Source organism: Pteronotus mesoamericanus, unplaced genomic scaffold, assembly GCF_021234165.1.
Source record: "Pteronotus mesoamericanus isolate MK-2021 breed Mesoamerican mustached bat unplaced genomic scaffold, CSHL_Meso_final contig_58, whole genome shotgun sequence".
NCBI classification, from domain to species: Eukaryota; Metazoa; Chordata; class Mammalia; order Chiroptera; family Mormoopidae; genus Pteronotus; species Pteronotus mesoamericanus.
This window is the reverse complement of record NW_026555205.1, coordinates 6,868,424-6,887,641: the sequence shown is the minus strand read 5'-3', so window position 1 is coordinate 6,887,641 and position 19,218 is coordinate 6,868,424. Positions and strand designations below refer to the sequence as shown.

Below are 19,218 nucleotides of genomic sequence, written 5' to 3'. Positions count from 1 at the left end.
CCTAATAGCTAGTGAGATTGAGTATCTTTTTAGATATCTTTTTTTTTGTCATTTGTATGTCTTCTTGGGACAGGTGTCTGTTCAGGTCCTCTGCCCATTTTTCAATTGGATTGTTTGTTTGGTGTTAAGTTTTATAAGTTCTTTATATATTTTGGATATTAAACCTTTCTCAGAGCCATTGTTTGCAAATATCTCACATTTGGTTGGTTGCCTCTTTGTTTTGTTGTCAATTTCTTTTGCTATGAAGAAGCTTCTTAGTTTAATATAGTCCCATTCATTTACTTTTGCCTTTAATTACCTAGCCTTTGGGGTCAAATTCATAAAATGTTCTCCACAACCAAGGTCCATAAATTTAATACCTATGTTTTCATCTATGTAATTTATTGTTTCAGATATTATATTTAAGTTTTTGATGCACTTTGAATTAATTTTTGTAAATGGGGACAAACTGTAATCTAGTTTCATTCGTTTGCATGTAGCTTTGCTATTTTCTAAGCACCACTTATTGAACAGGTTTTCTTTTCTCTATTGTATGTTTCTGGCTCCTTTGTTGAAAATTATCTGTGCATATACATGTGGTTTTATATCTGGGCTCTCAATTGATCTGTGTCTGTTTTTCTTCCAATAGCATGCTGTTTTGATTATCATAGCTCTGTACTATTATTTGAAGTCAAGTAGTGTGATGCCTCCAGTTTTGTTCTTTTTTTCTCAGAATTGCTTTGGCTATTCAGATTTTTTGTGGTTTCATATAAATCTGATGATTTTTTGTCCAATTTCTTTTATAAATGACATTGATATTTTGATGGTGATTGCATTAAATCTGTATATTGCTTTCAGTAATATAGCTATTTTATGTTGATTCTTCTGTGAACACGGAATATCTTTCCATTTTATTTATTATTTTTTTATCTCTTTTAATAATGCTTTGTAGTTCTCAGCATATAGGTCTTTCATGTCTTTTGTTAAGTTTATTCCTAGGTATTTTATTATTTGGGTTGCAATTGCAAAAAGAATTGTTTATTTTCATTTCTTTCTTGTTAGTATACAGGAAAGCAGTGTTGTTGTTTTTTTAAAAGATTTTATTCAGAATTCAGAGCCAAGAACTCTCATGCAAGAAGTTTACTTAGAAAGTCACATAAGTAGAAGAAATGAGCCAGCTGGACTGTGTGGGCTCAGGAAAGAAGTTACAGAGGCAAAAGAAGGGCCCTTGGAGCTTAGGAGACAGCAAAAATGACATGCCTGGGGGAAAAAGAGGGGGAAAGGCTTGGGCATGAGAGAGAGAGAGAGAGAGAGAGAGAGAGAGAGAGAGAGAGAGAGAATGAGCGAGCGCACACCTTAGGAAAAAATGGGGTGTGGACAGGTATAGGCATGCTCAAGGGAGAGAGAGCACATGCATGGGGTCCTTTGTCTTAAGATTTTTTTATCTGTTTTTCCAAAGGTGGAGATTTTAGAGGAGGTCTTGGGAGAGGATCTCAATAGAATATTCGTTAGCTTTCCAGGTGTGTCCTTTCCTGGTCATGGTCTCTACTGATTGGTTGGTACTAGGGTCGATAGTCATTAGTCATTGCATCTGTTCCTGATATCAGCCATGGCCTTGATTCATCTGGTTTTGCTGCTTTTCTGGGCCTGGAGCTGAAATACAACTGAGGCCTAAATGTCATCTTTAGTTTGACCAAAACTCTGTCTCTGTGATCAACAAACTCAAGGTTTTGTTCCCATGATTATTTGATGTGGGCCAGAACCTCATTGTCATGTAAAGGCTTGTACGGAAGCTATATGAGGCTGTTCTCTGGCTACCTTGTTCCTCTTCTCAGGCGGTCTAAACCACATATGTAGTAATATAAAAGGTCAAGGGGACTAAGCTGCATGTCTAGCGACATGTTGGGGAGGAAAAGTCACCCTGGGGGCAAGGTCCCAGATGTCTGGTTTCTCAGTTTTTCCCATTACTAGGCACCCAGGACTTTCTGCCCTGGTGACATTCCATACTTGGCCTATGGTTTCTTCTCTGCTTATGCCTAACTGCCTGCTCTATCATAATGATGTGGCCACATGAAAGTAACTTGGAAAACTAACTTAGAGTGAAGAGTAGATTAATTGCCTCAAAAGAAGTTAGATCCATTACTGAATTGAGGATAATACGATGCCCTATTGAGTTGAAACTAGAGGCTTGCTCTCTTTAGTAGGTTTCTGTGCTTCTGGTGTCATGCTGTCATGGATGAGAACCAGACAAATGGAGCAGTTATAGGGAATCTGCCCCCAAGACTCTACTCTTCCCTTCTTGGTGGTGGGTATAGAAAATGAAGAGTTAACTGTGGGGCCCAGTGATATATTTTGCTTTTTGTTTAGCATGTTAAAAGTATCATGGATATTTCAAAAGTTCAGGAAGACTGCTGGCATGGCTCTTAAGAGACTTAAGACGTACTGAGGACCTTTCCAAAGTGGTTGGGTGCCCCTCTCTGCTGTTTCTATACTGTAGCTTCTAGGTGTAGTCTGTGATGGGCCAGATGCTGGGTAGCTATGTGCAGCCTCCAACTTGGTCCCTTAACTAAGGTGAGTAATGTTATTTCTGGCCGGTGGTAAAGAATACCAGCTTTGTTTCTTTCATTCTTTCTTGGACTGCTCCTGAGGGTTGGAATGGGGATAAGTTCATGTTTGGATGATTGAAATTCCAAGTCAACAATCCCTATCACAAACCATTAAGGTCATATGTATTTCATAAATCACAAATTTTGAATATTAGGTAATACAGTGCATGTGGAGTATCTTACATACGCAGCCAGTGGGGTTTGGGGCAGCACCCCATAATCAAAATACATTATTTTTATGGAAAAATGCATGAGTATTCACCATAAGTGTAATAAACCAAGTCTGTTAATTGCCTCAGCTCAGTTCAAGTCATATTTTACTACCAAATTAGCTTTGAAAAAAACTGACTTTGAGAGCTTTTCGACTTGAAGATTGCCTGTAAAGGACTGTGGACCTGTAATTGTCATTAGTTTTTTACTTTTAATCAAATTGATTGACAGAGGGAAAGGCGCATTCTCAATGGATTATTTCCTTGGAGGGCTTCTCTGATGAGCTATTGTGCAGGTGATGGGCTCCTGCCTGTGTTCCGTTCAAGATCCCCTCTCTTATTCTTTTGTCTTCCTCTTTGCAGGGATTCAAGTGAGTGTCTTTTCTTATATTGTTTTTCCTTATAGTACCCTTTCCTTCTAAATATATACTCTGAGAACTGAAGAACCAAATGCTAAGGAACATACACATGATAAAGCCAAACAAGTCTATCATGAAGACAATCTGTATTAATAAATGTTCACAAGATAGGAACATATATTGATGATATTATAAACCACACCATTAAATCACTGTAGGTGAAAGAACTCCAAAAACAGGCATTTCATTTTTTACCAGTCCTTAGTCCTGCTGTATGTCTCTGACTTCAGGCCAAGGTCAAATATTCAGCATATTGGGCTGCCAGGAGTGGTTGAATGTCCTTGGTTTTGTTAAATGTCCAGTTTCTCGAAGTCCCAGCCTTCTGGAATCAGCATTCTTAATAGAGGAGCCCAGAAATTCTCATGTTTAATAAGCGATCTGCAGAGGTTTCTTTGTCCCTCTGCAGAACCAGTGCTTGAGTAAAGGTCGAACTGCCACAGCTTTGGAGGCTGTAATCCAGTCCTAAGTTAAATAAAATGGCCCTGGACTGACTTGTCTCTTAGGACAAGGTTCTTTTTGTTAGGTTTGACCTGGATGGAGAATAGGATAAAAATAACTACTCAGTCATGCTTAGAAACAAACCAGTTCAATGTGGGGGAGGAAAAATAAATTTCCTTCTACCCTTCTAGGCTTTTGACTGAAATACCCTTGTTATAAAAGACACATTTACAAGAGAAAAACAAATAGATGTTGAAAAAAATGTATACCTCTGGTATACGTGGGAGAGACCCAGGGAAACAGAGTTACTCCTTGAGATGGCCTAAGCTACATCCTCAAATACCATCTCTAGCTAAAGATAAAGGGAGATGATGGGGAGGGAGAAGCAAGTAATGGGAGGTGACCAAGAAAAAGCGCAGTAAACAAGAGTAAGGTTGTTAACACAGGTTTAAGTCCTTGCCTTCTACATGGAAGAGCTTCTAGAGATTTAGTCATCCCCCTCTTCCTGGTGCTCAGAGGGAGACACCCTTACAAATGGAGGTTTCCTTTATTAACGTAAATGTCTCTTACAAAAGGGTAACTTCTACTCAGTTTTCACAGCTTTTCCTGTGTCTGCTGTTTCTTAAAAATAATCAGCCTAATATAATCCTTAGGCCAAAGAGAGAGATTTTTACTCCCTTTCAAAATCAAAGGGAGGTATAGGGCCTGGGGTGGCAATATCGATAGGGTTGCCAGATAAAATACATGATGCCTAGTTAAATGTTAATTTCAGATAAGCATTGAGTAATGTTCTAATGTAAATCTATCCTAAATATTACATAACATACCTGTACTAAAACATTATTCTTTGTTTATATGAAATTCACATTTAACTGGGCATCCTGTATTTTTATTTGCTAAATCTGAATGCTGGGTGTTGATTAACTCACCTTCCCTCATAGGAGGCAAACCGGATGGCATTTGTATACTTGTTCTATGTTCAGAATCTCTTTGTATTTGTGTTGGGTTGAAAGATTCTCAGACTGGCTACTTTTCTTATATTGAAGTGTTGAAAACTGAGTCTTGTTGTAGAGGTTAAGAGGAAGTGTTCCAGAGATTAAAAGGGCCTAAAGAAAGCTTTCTCCATTTCCTTCCCTTACTCTCCATCTCTGTCCCTCTTCCTCCATCGTGTGCACATATGCGCACTCAGACATATACACATGAAGATGCATTTGCAAACACAAACATGTTTGGAAAACCACCTGCTTGCCTTTTTAATTGTTTATATTACATTTTTTGTGTTAGAATTTGGTTATTATTATTATTATCATAAGTATCATTGTCTCTCTGGATCTGGCATTTCTTTTAATACTCATACTTAATTCATTTTCCATTGCAGATATTTCTCCTGGCCTGCCCTCCATGTCCGGGAGCTATCGTCATCTTCAAGTAAGGGAAAATTGTTTTTTGCACTGTTGCCACTGCTCTTCAGACTGCTTTGTCTGTTTGGTAACCTAGGATGATGAGCTCATTGCTGTGAACACCGTGGGCCTGCACCATTTAGTCTCTGGGCATCCGAAGGGACAAAAGTGTGTGAGGTCCCCATGAAACAAGGAACTATTCTATGTGGAGATTTGGCTTTTGTCAAGCCCTGACAAATCCTTTTTAGCTATTCCTTGTGGTGGTTTATCGCCAAGGCACGCTCCCTTGGAAGTTTGCTGCCTTCCTAAACTTTCTCTTGAGAGCAAGCTGGGGACAAGTCATTTTCCCTCATCTCAAGAATCTTCTTTATGGCCCTGTTGCTCCACTGAGGTTATGTCTTCACTTCGAAGGCCTTTGTTGTGCTTTTATGTTTTTTTCCCTTAAAATTAAAGTAAGAGCAAAATATCACCTCATTACAAGTCTTGGGTTTCTTAAAAATAGCAAACATTAAATGCATTAAAGTGTATTTCAGGCAAATTCTGTTTATCTGAAGGCCAGTTTGCTTAAACAAAATTCTCAAGAGTCCTGGAACCCTCATTGTAACCATGAGTTGTGACCATCTCATTTATCAAGCCTTTTATTAGAGTTACTAACGAGAAGCTAAATTGACCAAATTAATTTCATCTCTTTTCTCCTTCCCTGGCCCCATTTGGGAGTTGTTCCTGACCAGTGAAATGACCACAGGCCAGGGGGAAGGGACAGGAAGTAAAGAACCCAGAAGATCCTTAGATAATTGAGAGTGGTGTAAATGGCTTTCTGATATACTTAAGTCATTAAAGTGTTAGGTAGGAGAAAATATACCCTATTTGCTGTTTCAAATAGCTTCTTGCAATAGCCACCACCTAGTCTCTTGGCTTTGGTGAGTAACTTTCTGCTGGATGAGAGGTAATGGGACTTGATTTCATATATATCTCCTACTTGGACAGCTCCTGAGGGAAAGGGGTATTTAACACTGTGTCCTCCCTTGATTTTCCAAAATGAGCTCAATTTTTTAGTGTAATGTTTTTAAAGTAACATATATTAGTTTTATTTCTTTATTATGAAGGTAACAATTCACATTATAGAAAATGCAGAGACACATAAAGAAGAAAATGAAGATTACCCTTAATCCTATCATTAAGAGATAATTTTGGTTATTTCAGTTCTAAATAAGGAGAGATCCTCTTTAGGATTTTTACTGTATCTTTTCCAAATGTAATTCATTTTATATATACTGTATTTTGCTGTGTATACTGTGCACTTTTTTGGCCCAAATTACTGAGAGAAAAATAACGATGCATGTTATACATGTGTAGTACTAATTCCATGTCTATATAAAAGTTTTTAATTCTATTATGTATGGTTATGCATTAAACGTGTAACTGCAGAAAGCAATAATGATATCCATATGGAAAATAATACTCTGAAATACAAACATTGGTTTTGTTTCTAAATATAAATACATAAATAAATAATTTAATTTAATTTAATTATCTCTGGCTTGTGTGGCTCAGTGGATTGCGAGCTGGCCTGTGAACCAAAGAGTCATCAGTTCGATTCCCGGTCAGGGCACATGCCTGCGTTGATGGCCGGGTCCCCAGTAGGAGGTGCGTGAGAGGCAACCACACATTGATATTTCTCTCCTTCTCTCTCTCCTCCTCCCTTCTGTTCTATAAAAATAAATACATAAAATCTTTAAAAAAAATAAAGTTAGCCCTGGCTGGTGTGGCTCAGTAGATTGAGTGCCGACCTGCAAACTGAAGGGTTGCTGGTTCAATTCCCAGTCAGGGCACATGACTGGGTTGCAGGCCAGGCTCCTGGTCAGGGGCCCAAAAGAGGCAAGTACACATTGATGTTTCTCTCCCTCTCTTTCTACCTCCTTTCCCCTCTGTCTAAAAATAAACGAATAGCCATGGCTGGTGTGGTTCAGTGGATTGAGCACCGACCTGCGCACCAAAGGGTCACTAGTTTGATTCCCGGTCAGGGCACATGCCTGGGTTGTAGGCCAGGTCCCCCGTAAGGGGGCATGTGAGATGCAACCACACATTGATGTTTCTCTCTCTCTCTTTCTCCCTCCATTCCCTTCTCTAAAAATAAATAAATAAAAATCTCTTTAAAAAGAAGAAATCAATTAATTAAAAAATAAAAATAAATGAATAATATATTTTTTAAAAACTTTAAAAAATTAGAATGAAAGATTTTTTTTCCCCTGAAAGTTTGGGCCAAAAACGTAGGTGCACATTATCCTCAGCAAAATATGGTACATTTTATACATAAAACACATAAGTATGACTGGTGGAATTATTTTTTTATAGCTGCCTTTTTTCCTTTTCCTTCTTTTGTTTGGCTCCTCCATCTTTCCATGACATCCTTATATATTACCAAACAAGTATATATCCTTCCATATTTTTTCCATGTTCATATTTATATACAGACACACACACACAATTGCACAGGTTTTTGTTCATTATTTTACAAACATAGAATTTTATATATAATTTAATACATCTTGCTTTTTTCCACTCAACAGTATCTCATTGAATTCTATCAAAGTCTATCGGTATAAATCTTACTCTTTTAAAACAAGGGTACAAAATATTTTATAGAGGTGCAACAACCTATTTAGCTATTCTCCTATTAATGAACATTTACGTTCATTCTTTCCAGATTTCTGCCACTATAATCAATGCTGAAATAAACATTGTGCGTATGCCCCTGTATACAGGTGATACACGCACATGTGAATTTTTATATATAAATGTATATATATATGTGTTAACATGTATGTCCATATTGATTTACAAAAACAGGCTATTATAATTTACTTTTACCTTTTTTATGTAATATATGAGATTATTCTTTTCTTCATATCCCTACCAGCATAAGGTGTTATAGTTATTTTATGATTTTACAATGTAATGGATAGATTTCCTTGATTACTAATGCAATGCATTATTATCTTATACTTTTTTGTCCAACTAAATTTGCTTTTTGAGTTACTTGTTCAAATTATCTGCCCATTTTTTATGGGTTGTTTATATTTTTCTTAATTCGTAAGAACTCTTCAGATATTGTAGTTATTGGCTCTTTGTCTATCATTGTTATAGATAATCTCTCCCAAGTCTGTATGTGTTGAGTTTACTGGCAGTATATTTTTCCCACAATTTTTTTTTACTTTTTCATATCCAAATATGACTCTTTTTATGTAAGTTCTGTTTTCCAGTCTTGGTTAAGATTATTTTCTTAAAGGTGGATAACCAGTAGCATAAGATATTAAATAATCCCTACTATTCTCTGAGAACTGAACTACCACCTTTATCATGTCATGAACTTTTAGAAAATTCAATTTATTGAGGTGACATTAGCTAATAAAATTATACAGATTTCAGATGTACAATTTATATATTGTATGGTGTGTTCACTATACAAAGTCAATCTCTTCCTGCCATCATAAATTCACCCTTCACCCTTTTCAACTTCCCCCAAGTACCCTCTCCTTATGATAATTACCATTCTGTTGTCTGTCTATGAGGGGTTTTTTTTGTTTAATCCCTTCAACTTTTTCACCCAGCCCTCTAACCGCAAACCCTCTGACAGCTGTGAGTCTGTTTTTATTTTGTTAGTTTATTTTGTTCATTAGATTACACATATAAGTGAAATCATATGGTGTGTCTTTCTCTTACTGGCTTATTTACACTTAGCATGATGTTCTCCAGGTCCATCCATGCTGTGGCAAAAGGTAAGATTTCTTTTTCTTTTTTTTTTTTTTGTAAAATTTTATTTTATTTTATTTTTACTTTATTTTTTTATTTATAAATCATGTTTATTCTATTACAGTTGTCTCAATTTTTCCCCCTATACCCCACGTCGACCCATCCCACCCCCACCCCCCACTCCCACAGTGAGTTCCCACTCTGTTGTCCATGTCCATGGGTCATTCACTCATGTTCTTTGTCTAGTCCCTTCCCCTTCTTTCCACCATTGTCCTCTTTCCCCATCCCCTCTGGTCACTTTCAGTCTGCTTCATGTTTCCGTGCCTGTGGTTTATTTTGTTCATTAGTTTATTTTGTTGAATAGAGTCCACTTATAGGTGAGATCATATGGTAATTGTCTTTCATCAACTGGCTTATTTCACTTAGATTAATATTCTCCAGTTTCATCCATGTTGTCACAAAAGGTTCCATGTCTCTCTTTCTTTCAAATGCAGATTGATTTTATTTATTTTTTTTAAATGTCAAAGTTAACTATAAAATATTTAAAAAGTTTTAAACCCTTATAAAGTCTCAGCAATTAAACCAACATGACACCAGCACAGAAATAATCAAGTAGATCAATGAAATATAATAAACATTCTAGAGACAAACATATATATATCTGTCTGACAATATATGATTAAGTTGATATTTCACATCAATGGGGAAAATAAGGCTTATTCAACAAATAAAGTGCATGGACCACTATTCCTTGAAATAAAACAAATATAGAGCCCTATTTCACACATTATACAAGAAATACTCAGGTGAGCTAAAAATCAATATGTAGAATTTAAGGAGTTTTAGAAGAAAATAGAACTAATATTTTTCATCACCTGAAGTAAAATATTCAAACCAAGAAGCTATAAAGTAAATATTAACAATGTGACTATATTAAACATTTAACTATATAATAATATACATATAACAAAGTTAAAGGACAAGGAATAGAAAAGTATTTGCAACACATCTAAAACATGGTTAATAGGGTTTGTTTTTGTTTTTTGTGTTTTTTTTGAAAAAAAGTTCTACAAACCTGTAATCAGTAAATGGGTAAAGAATACCAAAAAGTCATTTAAAGCTTTTTTTTAAAAAAAAAATAGAAGGCAAGAAATATACCAAAAGAGGTTTACTTTCACAAATAATAAAGCAACAATTAAAATAACAAAATTATCACATTCAGATTAATGACTATTAAAAATATTGGTAATATCATGTATTGGCAACTCTGAAAAGAAATGGATATTCATAGAAACTTTGTCTTCATCTTAAAGCAGTCCCTTTAGCATATTTTGCAGTGCTGGTTTGGTGAAGGTGTATTCTTTTCGCCTTCTCTTGTCTGGGAAACTCCTTATTTCGCCTTCCATTTTAATTGAGAGCCTTGGTGGGTAGAGCAGTCTTGGTTGCAGAACTTTGCTTTTCATGAATTGGAATATTTCTTGCCATCCCCTTCTGGCTTGCAGGGTTTCTGTTGAGAAGTCAGCTGTTAGCCTTATTGGAGCTCCCTTATATGTTACTACCTCTTTTTCCCTTGCTGCCTTTAGAGTTCTCTGTTTGTCTTTGCTATTTGCCATTTTAATGATGATGTGCCTTGGAGTCGGCCCCATTGGGTTCTTCTTGAATGGGACCCTATGTGCTCTCTGGACTTGTGTGACTTTTTCTCTCCTCCAATTAGGGAAGTTTTCCATCATTACCTTTTCAAACAGGTTCTCTATCCCTTCCTCAGCCTCTTCTCCTTCTGGTATCCCTATTATGTGGATATTATTATGTTTCAGGTTGTCCTGCATTTCCCTGAACTCCTCTTCATTCTTTTTGAGTCTTTGTTCATTTTCTTGCTCTTTCTGGGAGCTTTTCTCTACCTTGTCCTCCAGCTCGCCGATTTGGTCCTCAGCTTCATCTAGCCTGCTTTTGATTCCTTCTACTATGTTCCTCAATTCAGAAATTATATTCCTCATATCCTCTTGTCTCTTATTAATAGTTTCTATGTCCTTTTTCATGGTGATATAGTTTGCAGTAAGTTCCTCATAGTTTCCGTGTAGTTTTTGGTAATTCTCTCTGAGCTCATTGAGCTTCCTTAGAACCATTGTTTGGAAATCAGTATCTGATAGTTTACTTACCTCTATTTCATTTAGTTCTCTTTCTGGGTATTCCTCCTATCCTTTTGAGTTGGGGGTATTTCTTTGTCTTCCCATTATTTGTGAGACTGTTCTCTTTTGCTTCTGCTTCTTATATTGATCTGTGTTGATTTCCTGATTTGTTGTGTGAATTTCTATGGTGTGAGACCGCTGTTTTTACTTTCTGGATCTGCCTGTGATGATGTCAGATGTTGACCCTGTCTGACCTTAGGCAGTTTGTTTGAGACTTCCAGTAATCTACTGTCTGTGGCTGTCTCCTTCAGCTGTTAATCTATTCTCTCTGAACTCAGCAGGCCGCCTTAGACAGCTCAGGGTGGGACAGGGTCCCTCCTGGGGTTGGGGTTATTGGGTCCTCTCACTCTGCTGCGTATGGGGGAGGAGTCCGCACTGGGATCCCACCGGCTGCTCTCTCCATTCTCTCCACAAAGCCTCCATCCCTAGTCTCTCCTCAAGTGTCGCCAGATCTCTCTGGGCCCCCTTTAGCCAGGGATCTACTGTCTGTGGCTGCCACTCTGCACACAGCAGGCAGCTTAGACAGCACAGGGTGGGGTGGAACCCCACCTGGGGGCAGGGATGTTGGGTCCTTTGATGCTAGTGCCGTCAAGGGGGCGTAGTCCCTGCCTGAACAAGATGTCCGCTGCTGAATAGGGGATGAGTCAGCACCAAGATCGGGCCAGCTACTCTCTCAGTTCTCTCCCCAAAGCCTCCTTCCCCAACCTCTCCTCAGGTGTCTCTAGCCTACTCTGCTCCTGTCTTTGCCGGAGACCAGGGTAAGTGGCTTCAAATAAAAATTTTGTGTTGGCCCTTTAAACTGTTCTTTTCATCTCCATCCTCCTGTCTCTGGCAGAGAGCAACCCTGCTGCTTTTCGCAGCTGGCTGTTTTCTGTGTACTTTTTGGGCTGTGGTGCTGTGGGCTAGAGATCCCCACTTTTGGCTTAGGCCCTGCTCTTCTCAGGGGGATCCAACTGGCCGTTTCTATATCCTTCTGGTGCTGCGGCCCGAGGGCGCCCCGCCCACCTTCTTGAGTCTCTACCGCACTCCTTACCTGTGAGGTTGAGCTAAAGCCAATTCTTCTATCTCTGAGGTTACAAAGCTCCTCTCTCACTCTTGTTCAGTTGTTTGTTCCAGGTGATTTCTCTACAGTTTAGTTGTCATTCCAGGTTGGTCCTGGGAGGAGGTCAGTGTGACTTCCACTCACTCCTCCGCCATCTTGATTCCCCCTAAGATTTCTTTTTTATGGCTGAGTAGTATTCCATTCTGTAAATGCACCAGTGCATTTTTTTATATACTAATCTACTGATGGAAACAAGGGCTACTTCCAAATCTTGCGTATTGGAAATAATGCTGCAGTGAATATAGGGTGCGTATAGTCTTTTGAATGAACATTTTGTGTTTCTTTGTATATATTCCCAGAAGTGAAATTGCTGGGTTATAAAATAGTTCCATTTTTAAATGTTGAGGAAACTCCATCCTGGTTTCCACAGTGGCTGCACCAATGTGCATTCCTGCCAATAGTGCACAAGGGGTCTCTTTTCTCCCTATCCTCGCCAACACTTGTTGTCTGTTGATTTATTAATGACAGCCTGTCTGACAGGTGTGACGTTATACCTCGTTTTGGTTTTAACTTGCATTTCTGTGTTAATTAGTGACTTTGAGCAACTTTTCATATGTCTCTTGGCCATCTGTATGTCCTCCTTGGAGAACTGTCTATTCAGCTCTTTTGCCCATTTTTTAATTAGGTTGTTTTTTTTGGTGTTTAGTTGTATAAGTTCTTTATAAACTTTCGATATTAACCCCTTATGAGTTGTATCAGTGTATAAATTATCCCATTTAGTCGGTTGTCTTTTCATTTTGCTGATTATTTCCTTTCCTGTGCAAAAACTTTTTACTTTGATGTAGTGCCATTTATTTATTTTACCTGTTGTTTCCCTTGCCTGAGGAGATATATGAGAAAAAAAATTGGTGTGAAAAATGTCTGAGATTTTACTGTTTATCTTTTCTTCTAAGATTTTCATCACTTTGAGTCTAATATTTAAGTCTTTAACCCATTTTGAGTTTATTCTTGTGTATAACAAGGCAGCCTAGTTTCTTTCTTCTTCTTCTTCTTTTTCTTCTTCTTCTTTTTTTTTTTTTTTTGGCACATATCTGCCCAGTTTTCTCAACACTTTATTTAATAGTATTTCGTTACTCCATTGTACCGTCCTGCCTCCTCTGTCAAATATTAATTGATATAAAGGTGTAGGTTTATCTCAGGGCTCTCTCTCTGTTCTGTTCCATTGATCTATGTGTCTGTTTTAATGCCACTACCAGGCTCTTTTTTTATTAGTATGGGTTTGCAGTATGGTTTGATATCAGGTAACGTAATTCCTCCAACTGTTCCATCTAAATATTTGAAGCATTTGTTCTATTTCTGTATAATATGCCCTTGATTATCTTGATAGGAATTGCATTCAATCTGTAGATTGTTTTGGGTAGTATGGACATTTTAATGATGTTAATGCTTCCTGTCCATGAACACAGTACATGCTTCCACTTATTTGTACCTCCTTAATTTTCTTTATTTAGTATCTTATAATTTTTCAAGTACAAGTTTTTTATATCCTTGGTTAAATTCCTTTCTAGGTATTGTTTTGAAGCAAGTGTAAACGGGATTGTTTCTGCTAGTTTATTGGTGTATAGAAATGCAACTCATTTCTGGAATGTATCCTGCTGCTTTACTGAATTCATTTACTGAATTCATTTATCAGTTCTTGTAGTTTTTTGATGGAATCCTTAGGGTTCTCTATACACAGTATCATATCATTTGCAACTAGTGACAGTTTTACTTCTTCCTTTCCAATTTGGATGCCTTTTATTTCTTCTTGTGATTGCTGTGGCTAGGCCCTCCAGTACTAAGCTGAATAAGAGAGGTGAAAGTGGACATATCTGTCTTGTTCCCAATCTTAAGGATAACGCTTGTAGTTTTGCCAGTTGACTGTGATGTTGGTTGTGGGTTTGTCATATATGACCTTAATTACGTTTAAGTATGTTCTCTATTCCCACTTTGCTGAGAGTTTTTAGTCATAAATAGGTGCTGGATTTTATCAAACGCTTCCTCTACATCTACTGATATGATCATGTGATTTTTATCCTTCATTTTTAATGTGGAGGTATCACATTTATTGATTTACAATATTGTACCAACCTTGCATCTCCAGAATAAATCCCAAGTATCATGACATATGATCTTTCTAATCTATTCCTGGATTGGTTTGCTAGTACTTTATTGAGGACTTTAGCATCTGTGTTCATCAGGGATATTGGACTATAATTTTCTATTTTTGTAGTGTCCTTGCCTGCTTTTGTAAATAGGATAATTCCAGACTCATAAAATGAACTTGGAGGTCTTCCCTCCTCTTGAATTATTTGGAATAGTTTGAGAAGGAGGGTTGTTAATTCTTCCTTGAATGTTTGATAAAATGTACCCATAAAGCTATTCAGTATAAGACTTTTGATTGTTGGGAGATTTTTTTTTATACTACTACAATTTCATTAGTTTTAATTGATCTATTCAGATTTTCTGATTCTTTCTGATTCAGTTTTGGAAGGTTGTATATTTTTAGGAATTTATCCATTTTTTTCCCAGACTCTCCAGTTTGTTGGCATATAGTTCATAATATTTTCTTACAATCCTTTGTATTTCTTGTGTTAGTTGTTACTTTTCCTCCTTAATTTCTTGTTTATCTTTACACAGAACCAGTTCTAGATTTCATTGATCGTTTATATTGTTTTTCTTAGAGTCTATTCTATTTATTTCTGCTCTGATCTTTAGTATTTTTCCCTCCTACTGAATTGGTCTTTGTTGTTCCTTTTCTAATTTCTTTAAATGTAAAATTAGATTGCTTATTTGAGATTTTTCTTGTTTCTTGAGGTAGGCCTATAATACTATGAATTTCCTTTTTAGATATGCTTTCACTGTGTCTCATTAATTTTGGGTTGTTGTATTCTCATTTTCATTTCTTTTGAGGTATCTTTTGATTTTTTCCTTGATTTCATTGTTAACCCATTCATTGCTTAGTAACATGTTATTCAGCCTCCATGTATTTCTGTGGCTTTCATTTTGTTTCTTTGCTTGATTTCTTGTTTTATACCACTGTGGTCCTAGAATATGCTTGATATTATTTCAGTCTTCTTAATTTGTTGAGACTTGTTTTGTGCCCTAACATGTGTTCTATCCTAGAATGTTTTCCAGGTACACGTGAAAGGAATGTATGTTCCAGTGCTTTGAGTTTAAATTCTCCAAAAACATAAATTAAATCCACTTTATCTAGTGTGTCATTTTTTGTTTTCTTGTTGATTTTCTGTCTAGAAGATCTATCCATTGAAATCAATGCAATGTTACAATCCCCTACTATGACTGAATTATTGTTGATGTCTCCCTTTATGTTCATTGAGATTTTCTTTATATATTTAGGTGCTTCTATTTTGGGTGAATAAATGTTTACAAGGGTTATATCTTCTTGTTTGTGTGCTCCATTTATCATTGTATACTGTCCTTCTTTGTCTCTTAGTATAGCCTTTGTTTTAAAGTCTATTTTGTCAGATATATTATTGCTACCCCAGGTTTTTATTTTTCATTTCCATTTGTTTGGAATGTCTGTTTGCATCCCTTTACTTTTATTTAATTTTTTTATTGTTCGAATACATTTGTCTCCATTATCCCACCACCACTTTCCCTTGCCCCACCCACCTCCACTTCCCTCCCTCAATTCTTTCCACTCTGGCTTTGTCCATGGGCCCTTCATACATGCTCTTGACTTGACTCTTCCCCTTCCTTTCCTGTTACCCATTCTCTCCTTCCCTCACTGTCAGTTTCTTTTTTCTTTCAATGTTGCTGGTTATATTTTCCTTGCTTGCTTGTTTTGTTGATTGTGTTCCACTTATAAGTGAGATCATATGGTATTTGTCCTTTGCCCCCTGGCTTATTTCACTTAGCATGATGCTCTCCATTTCCATCCATGCTGTCGCAAAGGGTAGTAGCTCTTTCTTTCTGCTACATAGTATTCCATTGTGTAAATGTACCATAGCTTATTGATCCACTCATTTACTGATGAGCACTTAGGCTGCTTCCAGCACTTGGCTATTGTCAATTGTGCTGCTGTGAACATTGGGGTGCATAGGTTCTTTTGAATTGGCGTTTTGGGATTCTTAGGGTATAATCCCAGCAGTGGAATTGCTGTTTTCATCCCTTTACTTTTAATCTGTGTGTATCTTTTGTTCTGAGGTGGGTCTCTTATTCATTCAGCTATCCTATGTCTTTTGATTGGAGCATTTAAACCATTTACATTTAAAGTGCATATTGATAGTTATATATTATTATTGTCCTTTCATTGTTTTAACTGTATTCTCTTTTGGCTTTTTAAAAAAGAAGATCCTTTAACATTTCTGCTAATACTGGTTTGGTAGTAAAGAACTCTTTTAGGTTTTTCTTGTCTGGGAAGCTCTTTATTTCTCCTTCAATTTTAAACAATAGCCTTGCTGGGTAATGTAGTTTTAGTTGTTGGCACTTGCTTTTCATCACTGTAAATATTTCATGCTAGTCTTTTTTGGCTTGTGATGTTTCTTTTGAGAAATCAGGTGATAGTCTTATGGGAACTCCCTTGTAGGTTAACTGTCATTCTCTTGCTGCTTTTAAGTTTCTCTCTCTTAGTCTTTAACCTTTGCCATTATGGTTTATTTTACTGGGTTCAACTTTTTTTGGGACTCTCTGCACTTCCTGGACCTGCACCATGTTAGGGAAGTTTTCAGTCATTATTTCCTTAAATAGGTTCACTTTAAAAAGTGATTCCTTGCTTGCTTGCTTTTGCTTCTGTTACCCTTATGATGTGGATGTTTGTATGCTTTATGTTGGCCCAAAGGTTCCTTAAACTATTCTCACTATTTAAAAAATTTGTTTTGTTTTGGCTACTCTGGTTGTCTTGTCTTCCAAATCACTGATTCGATCCTCTGCTTCTTTTAACCTACTATTTATTCCTTCCAGTGTATTCTTCACTTCATATATTGTCTTCTTTACTTGTGACTGTTTTTTTCCTAGTTTCTGTGTCCTTTTTCATGTCGTAATTCTCGGTAAGTTCCTTGATATCTTTTATAACCATTTTTTTTTAACTCTGCATCTGACAAATTACTTGCCTCCATTTCATGTAGTTCTTTTTCTCGAGATTTCTGTTGTTCTTGCATTTGGTGCCTGTTTCTTTGTCTCACCATTTTGGCTGCCCCATTATGTTTGTTTCTGTGTATTAGATAGATATGCTATGACTCCCAGTCTTGGTAGCATGGCTTTATGTCGTAGGTGCACTGTAGGACCCAGTGGTACAGTCTCCTTTATCACCTGAGCTAGGTGCTCCAGGAATGTTCCTTGTGGGCGTTATGTGGGCCCTCCTGCTGTAATTTCACCGTGATTGCTATTGTCCCACTCTTGCAGGGTGTCTACCCTTTGGCTGGCAGAATGTGAACAGCACCCCTGGGCACAGTGTACAAACTGCTGATCACAAGGAACTGAAATTGCCTTAGCAACGTCTGGTGACCGCTGGGTTCTCCCTTTGGATATGCAGCTTGTGAATCTATTTGCATCCTGCTCTGATGTTATCTGTGTGTGTTGTTTCTGGGGCCTCTCTGAGGGATTCTGCTGCAGACCAGTGTCAGAGCTTTCTGTGACTGGTCCTGGGCAACCTGTTTGGGGCTACAAAACAATCCACATTTTTTGTTCTCCTCTGCTGGGCCTGGGTGTGCTGGGGAATGATCAAGCTGTGCACCATGGCTGGCATTTACCAGCACCAGGCCTTTGAGTAGGTCATCAAATGTCCCAAGGAATCCCAAGATCTGCCTCTGTCTCCCTTTGCCTGCTGGCTGCCTTTTAGGCTTACTCTCTGAGACAGCCTCTGGTTGTACTCAGGTGTCATGAGGTAGGTTTTCAGTGAGTCACCAGGTAGGGGCGAATGGTGTTCACCAGATGTACACTGTTCCAGACTGAGTCCCAGTGCTGGTTTTGAGGCTACTCAGCAAAAGTCCCCAGACATACCAAGTCTACCTGCCACCTACTGGATGCTCACACACCTTTGTGGCGGGGTGAGGTCTCAGGGACCTTTTAAGGTGAGTCCAGCAGAGTATATCAGGGTCCAAACAGGCCAAAATTTGGCCATTTGAAGGGAAGTGTCTACACCAGTTAGGCATTTCCTCCATACTAGGGCCACACAACTCAGTCTGTCCAAGATTCTGCTAGGAGTCTGATCCTAACAGGGCAGTCAGGACAGGGGGAGATGTGGTAAGGTTTGGGGGAAGACTGGGGGAGTAACCCCTGCCACGGAGGTACACAACTCAGTCTGTCCAGATTTGGGGAAGGCAGAGCGGCCATGAGATGGGAAGGTGTGGCTGCTACTAGCCTGGAGAGTGGGGATAGTGGATTTCCCATGACAGGTGTCACCAGTCAGGTTCATGGGAAAGACGGGGGAATGACCCCAGCCCCAAGACCACACAGCTCAGACACTGACATCCACTTGGTGTGCACAGAACTCTGCAGCTGAGGCTGTTGACTCATTATGGCACAAGCTCCATAGGCTGGTGGGACAGGGAGCCCGCAGGCTGGGGCTTTTGCATTCACCCAGGATGATGTCACAAGGAGGGGAGTGTTCCACCCCAGAAGGATGGCATCTGAAGTGTGGGAGAGGGACTCAGAACAGGGATCCTGGTGGCCATCCTTTCAGCTCCCTCCCCAGAGACACAGACCTCAGTCTCCCCTCACACAACTCATCATGCTAGAGCCCAGGGTAAGTGACTGTGTTTGAGATTTTGAGCGTAGGCTCTTTATGAGGGTGCCTGTGTCTCTAGCAGACTTTCTCTTCCTGGCAGATAGAATTCCCACTGATTTTCACAGCCTGGTATTATGTGGATACCTCTTCCCACCTCTGGTGCTCTGGGCTGGGGAGTCGTGTTTGGGGTTGAGACCCCGCACTTCTCAGGGGGAGCCACGGCAGCTGAGATATCCCTCTAGAATCTCAGCCACTGCCTGTGGGAGTGGGGCCTGCTCTTTTTGTGTCTCCTCCCTCCCTACCAGTCTTGGTGTGGCTTCTTCTGTAATCCTGGATTATAAGACTTGACTTCAGCTAGTCTCTAGTTGGTTATTCTGGTTGCTTGCTCTATATTTGAGCTGTAATTCCAGTTTTGTTCTGGGAGGGTTTGAAGGTAACATCCACCTACTATGCTGC

At 38.4% G+C, this 19,218-nt stretch overlaps 1 protein-coding gene across 2 annotated transcripts in view; it reads left to right on the top strand.

Annotated features, from left to right (window-relative positions):
• TMEM164 (transmembrane protein 164) overlaps positions 1 to 19,218 on the top strand; it is a 214,073-nt gene that overhangs the window by 74,485 nt on the left and 120,370 nt on the right. For both annotated transcript variants that reach the window (XM_054580368.1, XM_054580367.1), the window contains exon 3: positions 5,030 to 5,079. In XM_054580368.1, coding sequence (XP_054436343.1) covers positions 5,030 to 5,079 — 50 coding nt within the window. The remainder of the gene's footprint in view (positions 1 to 5,029; positions 5,080 to 19,218) is intronic.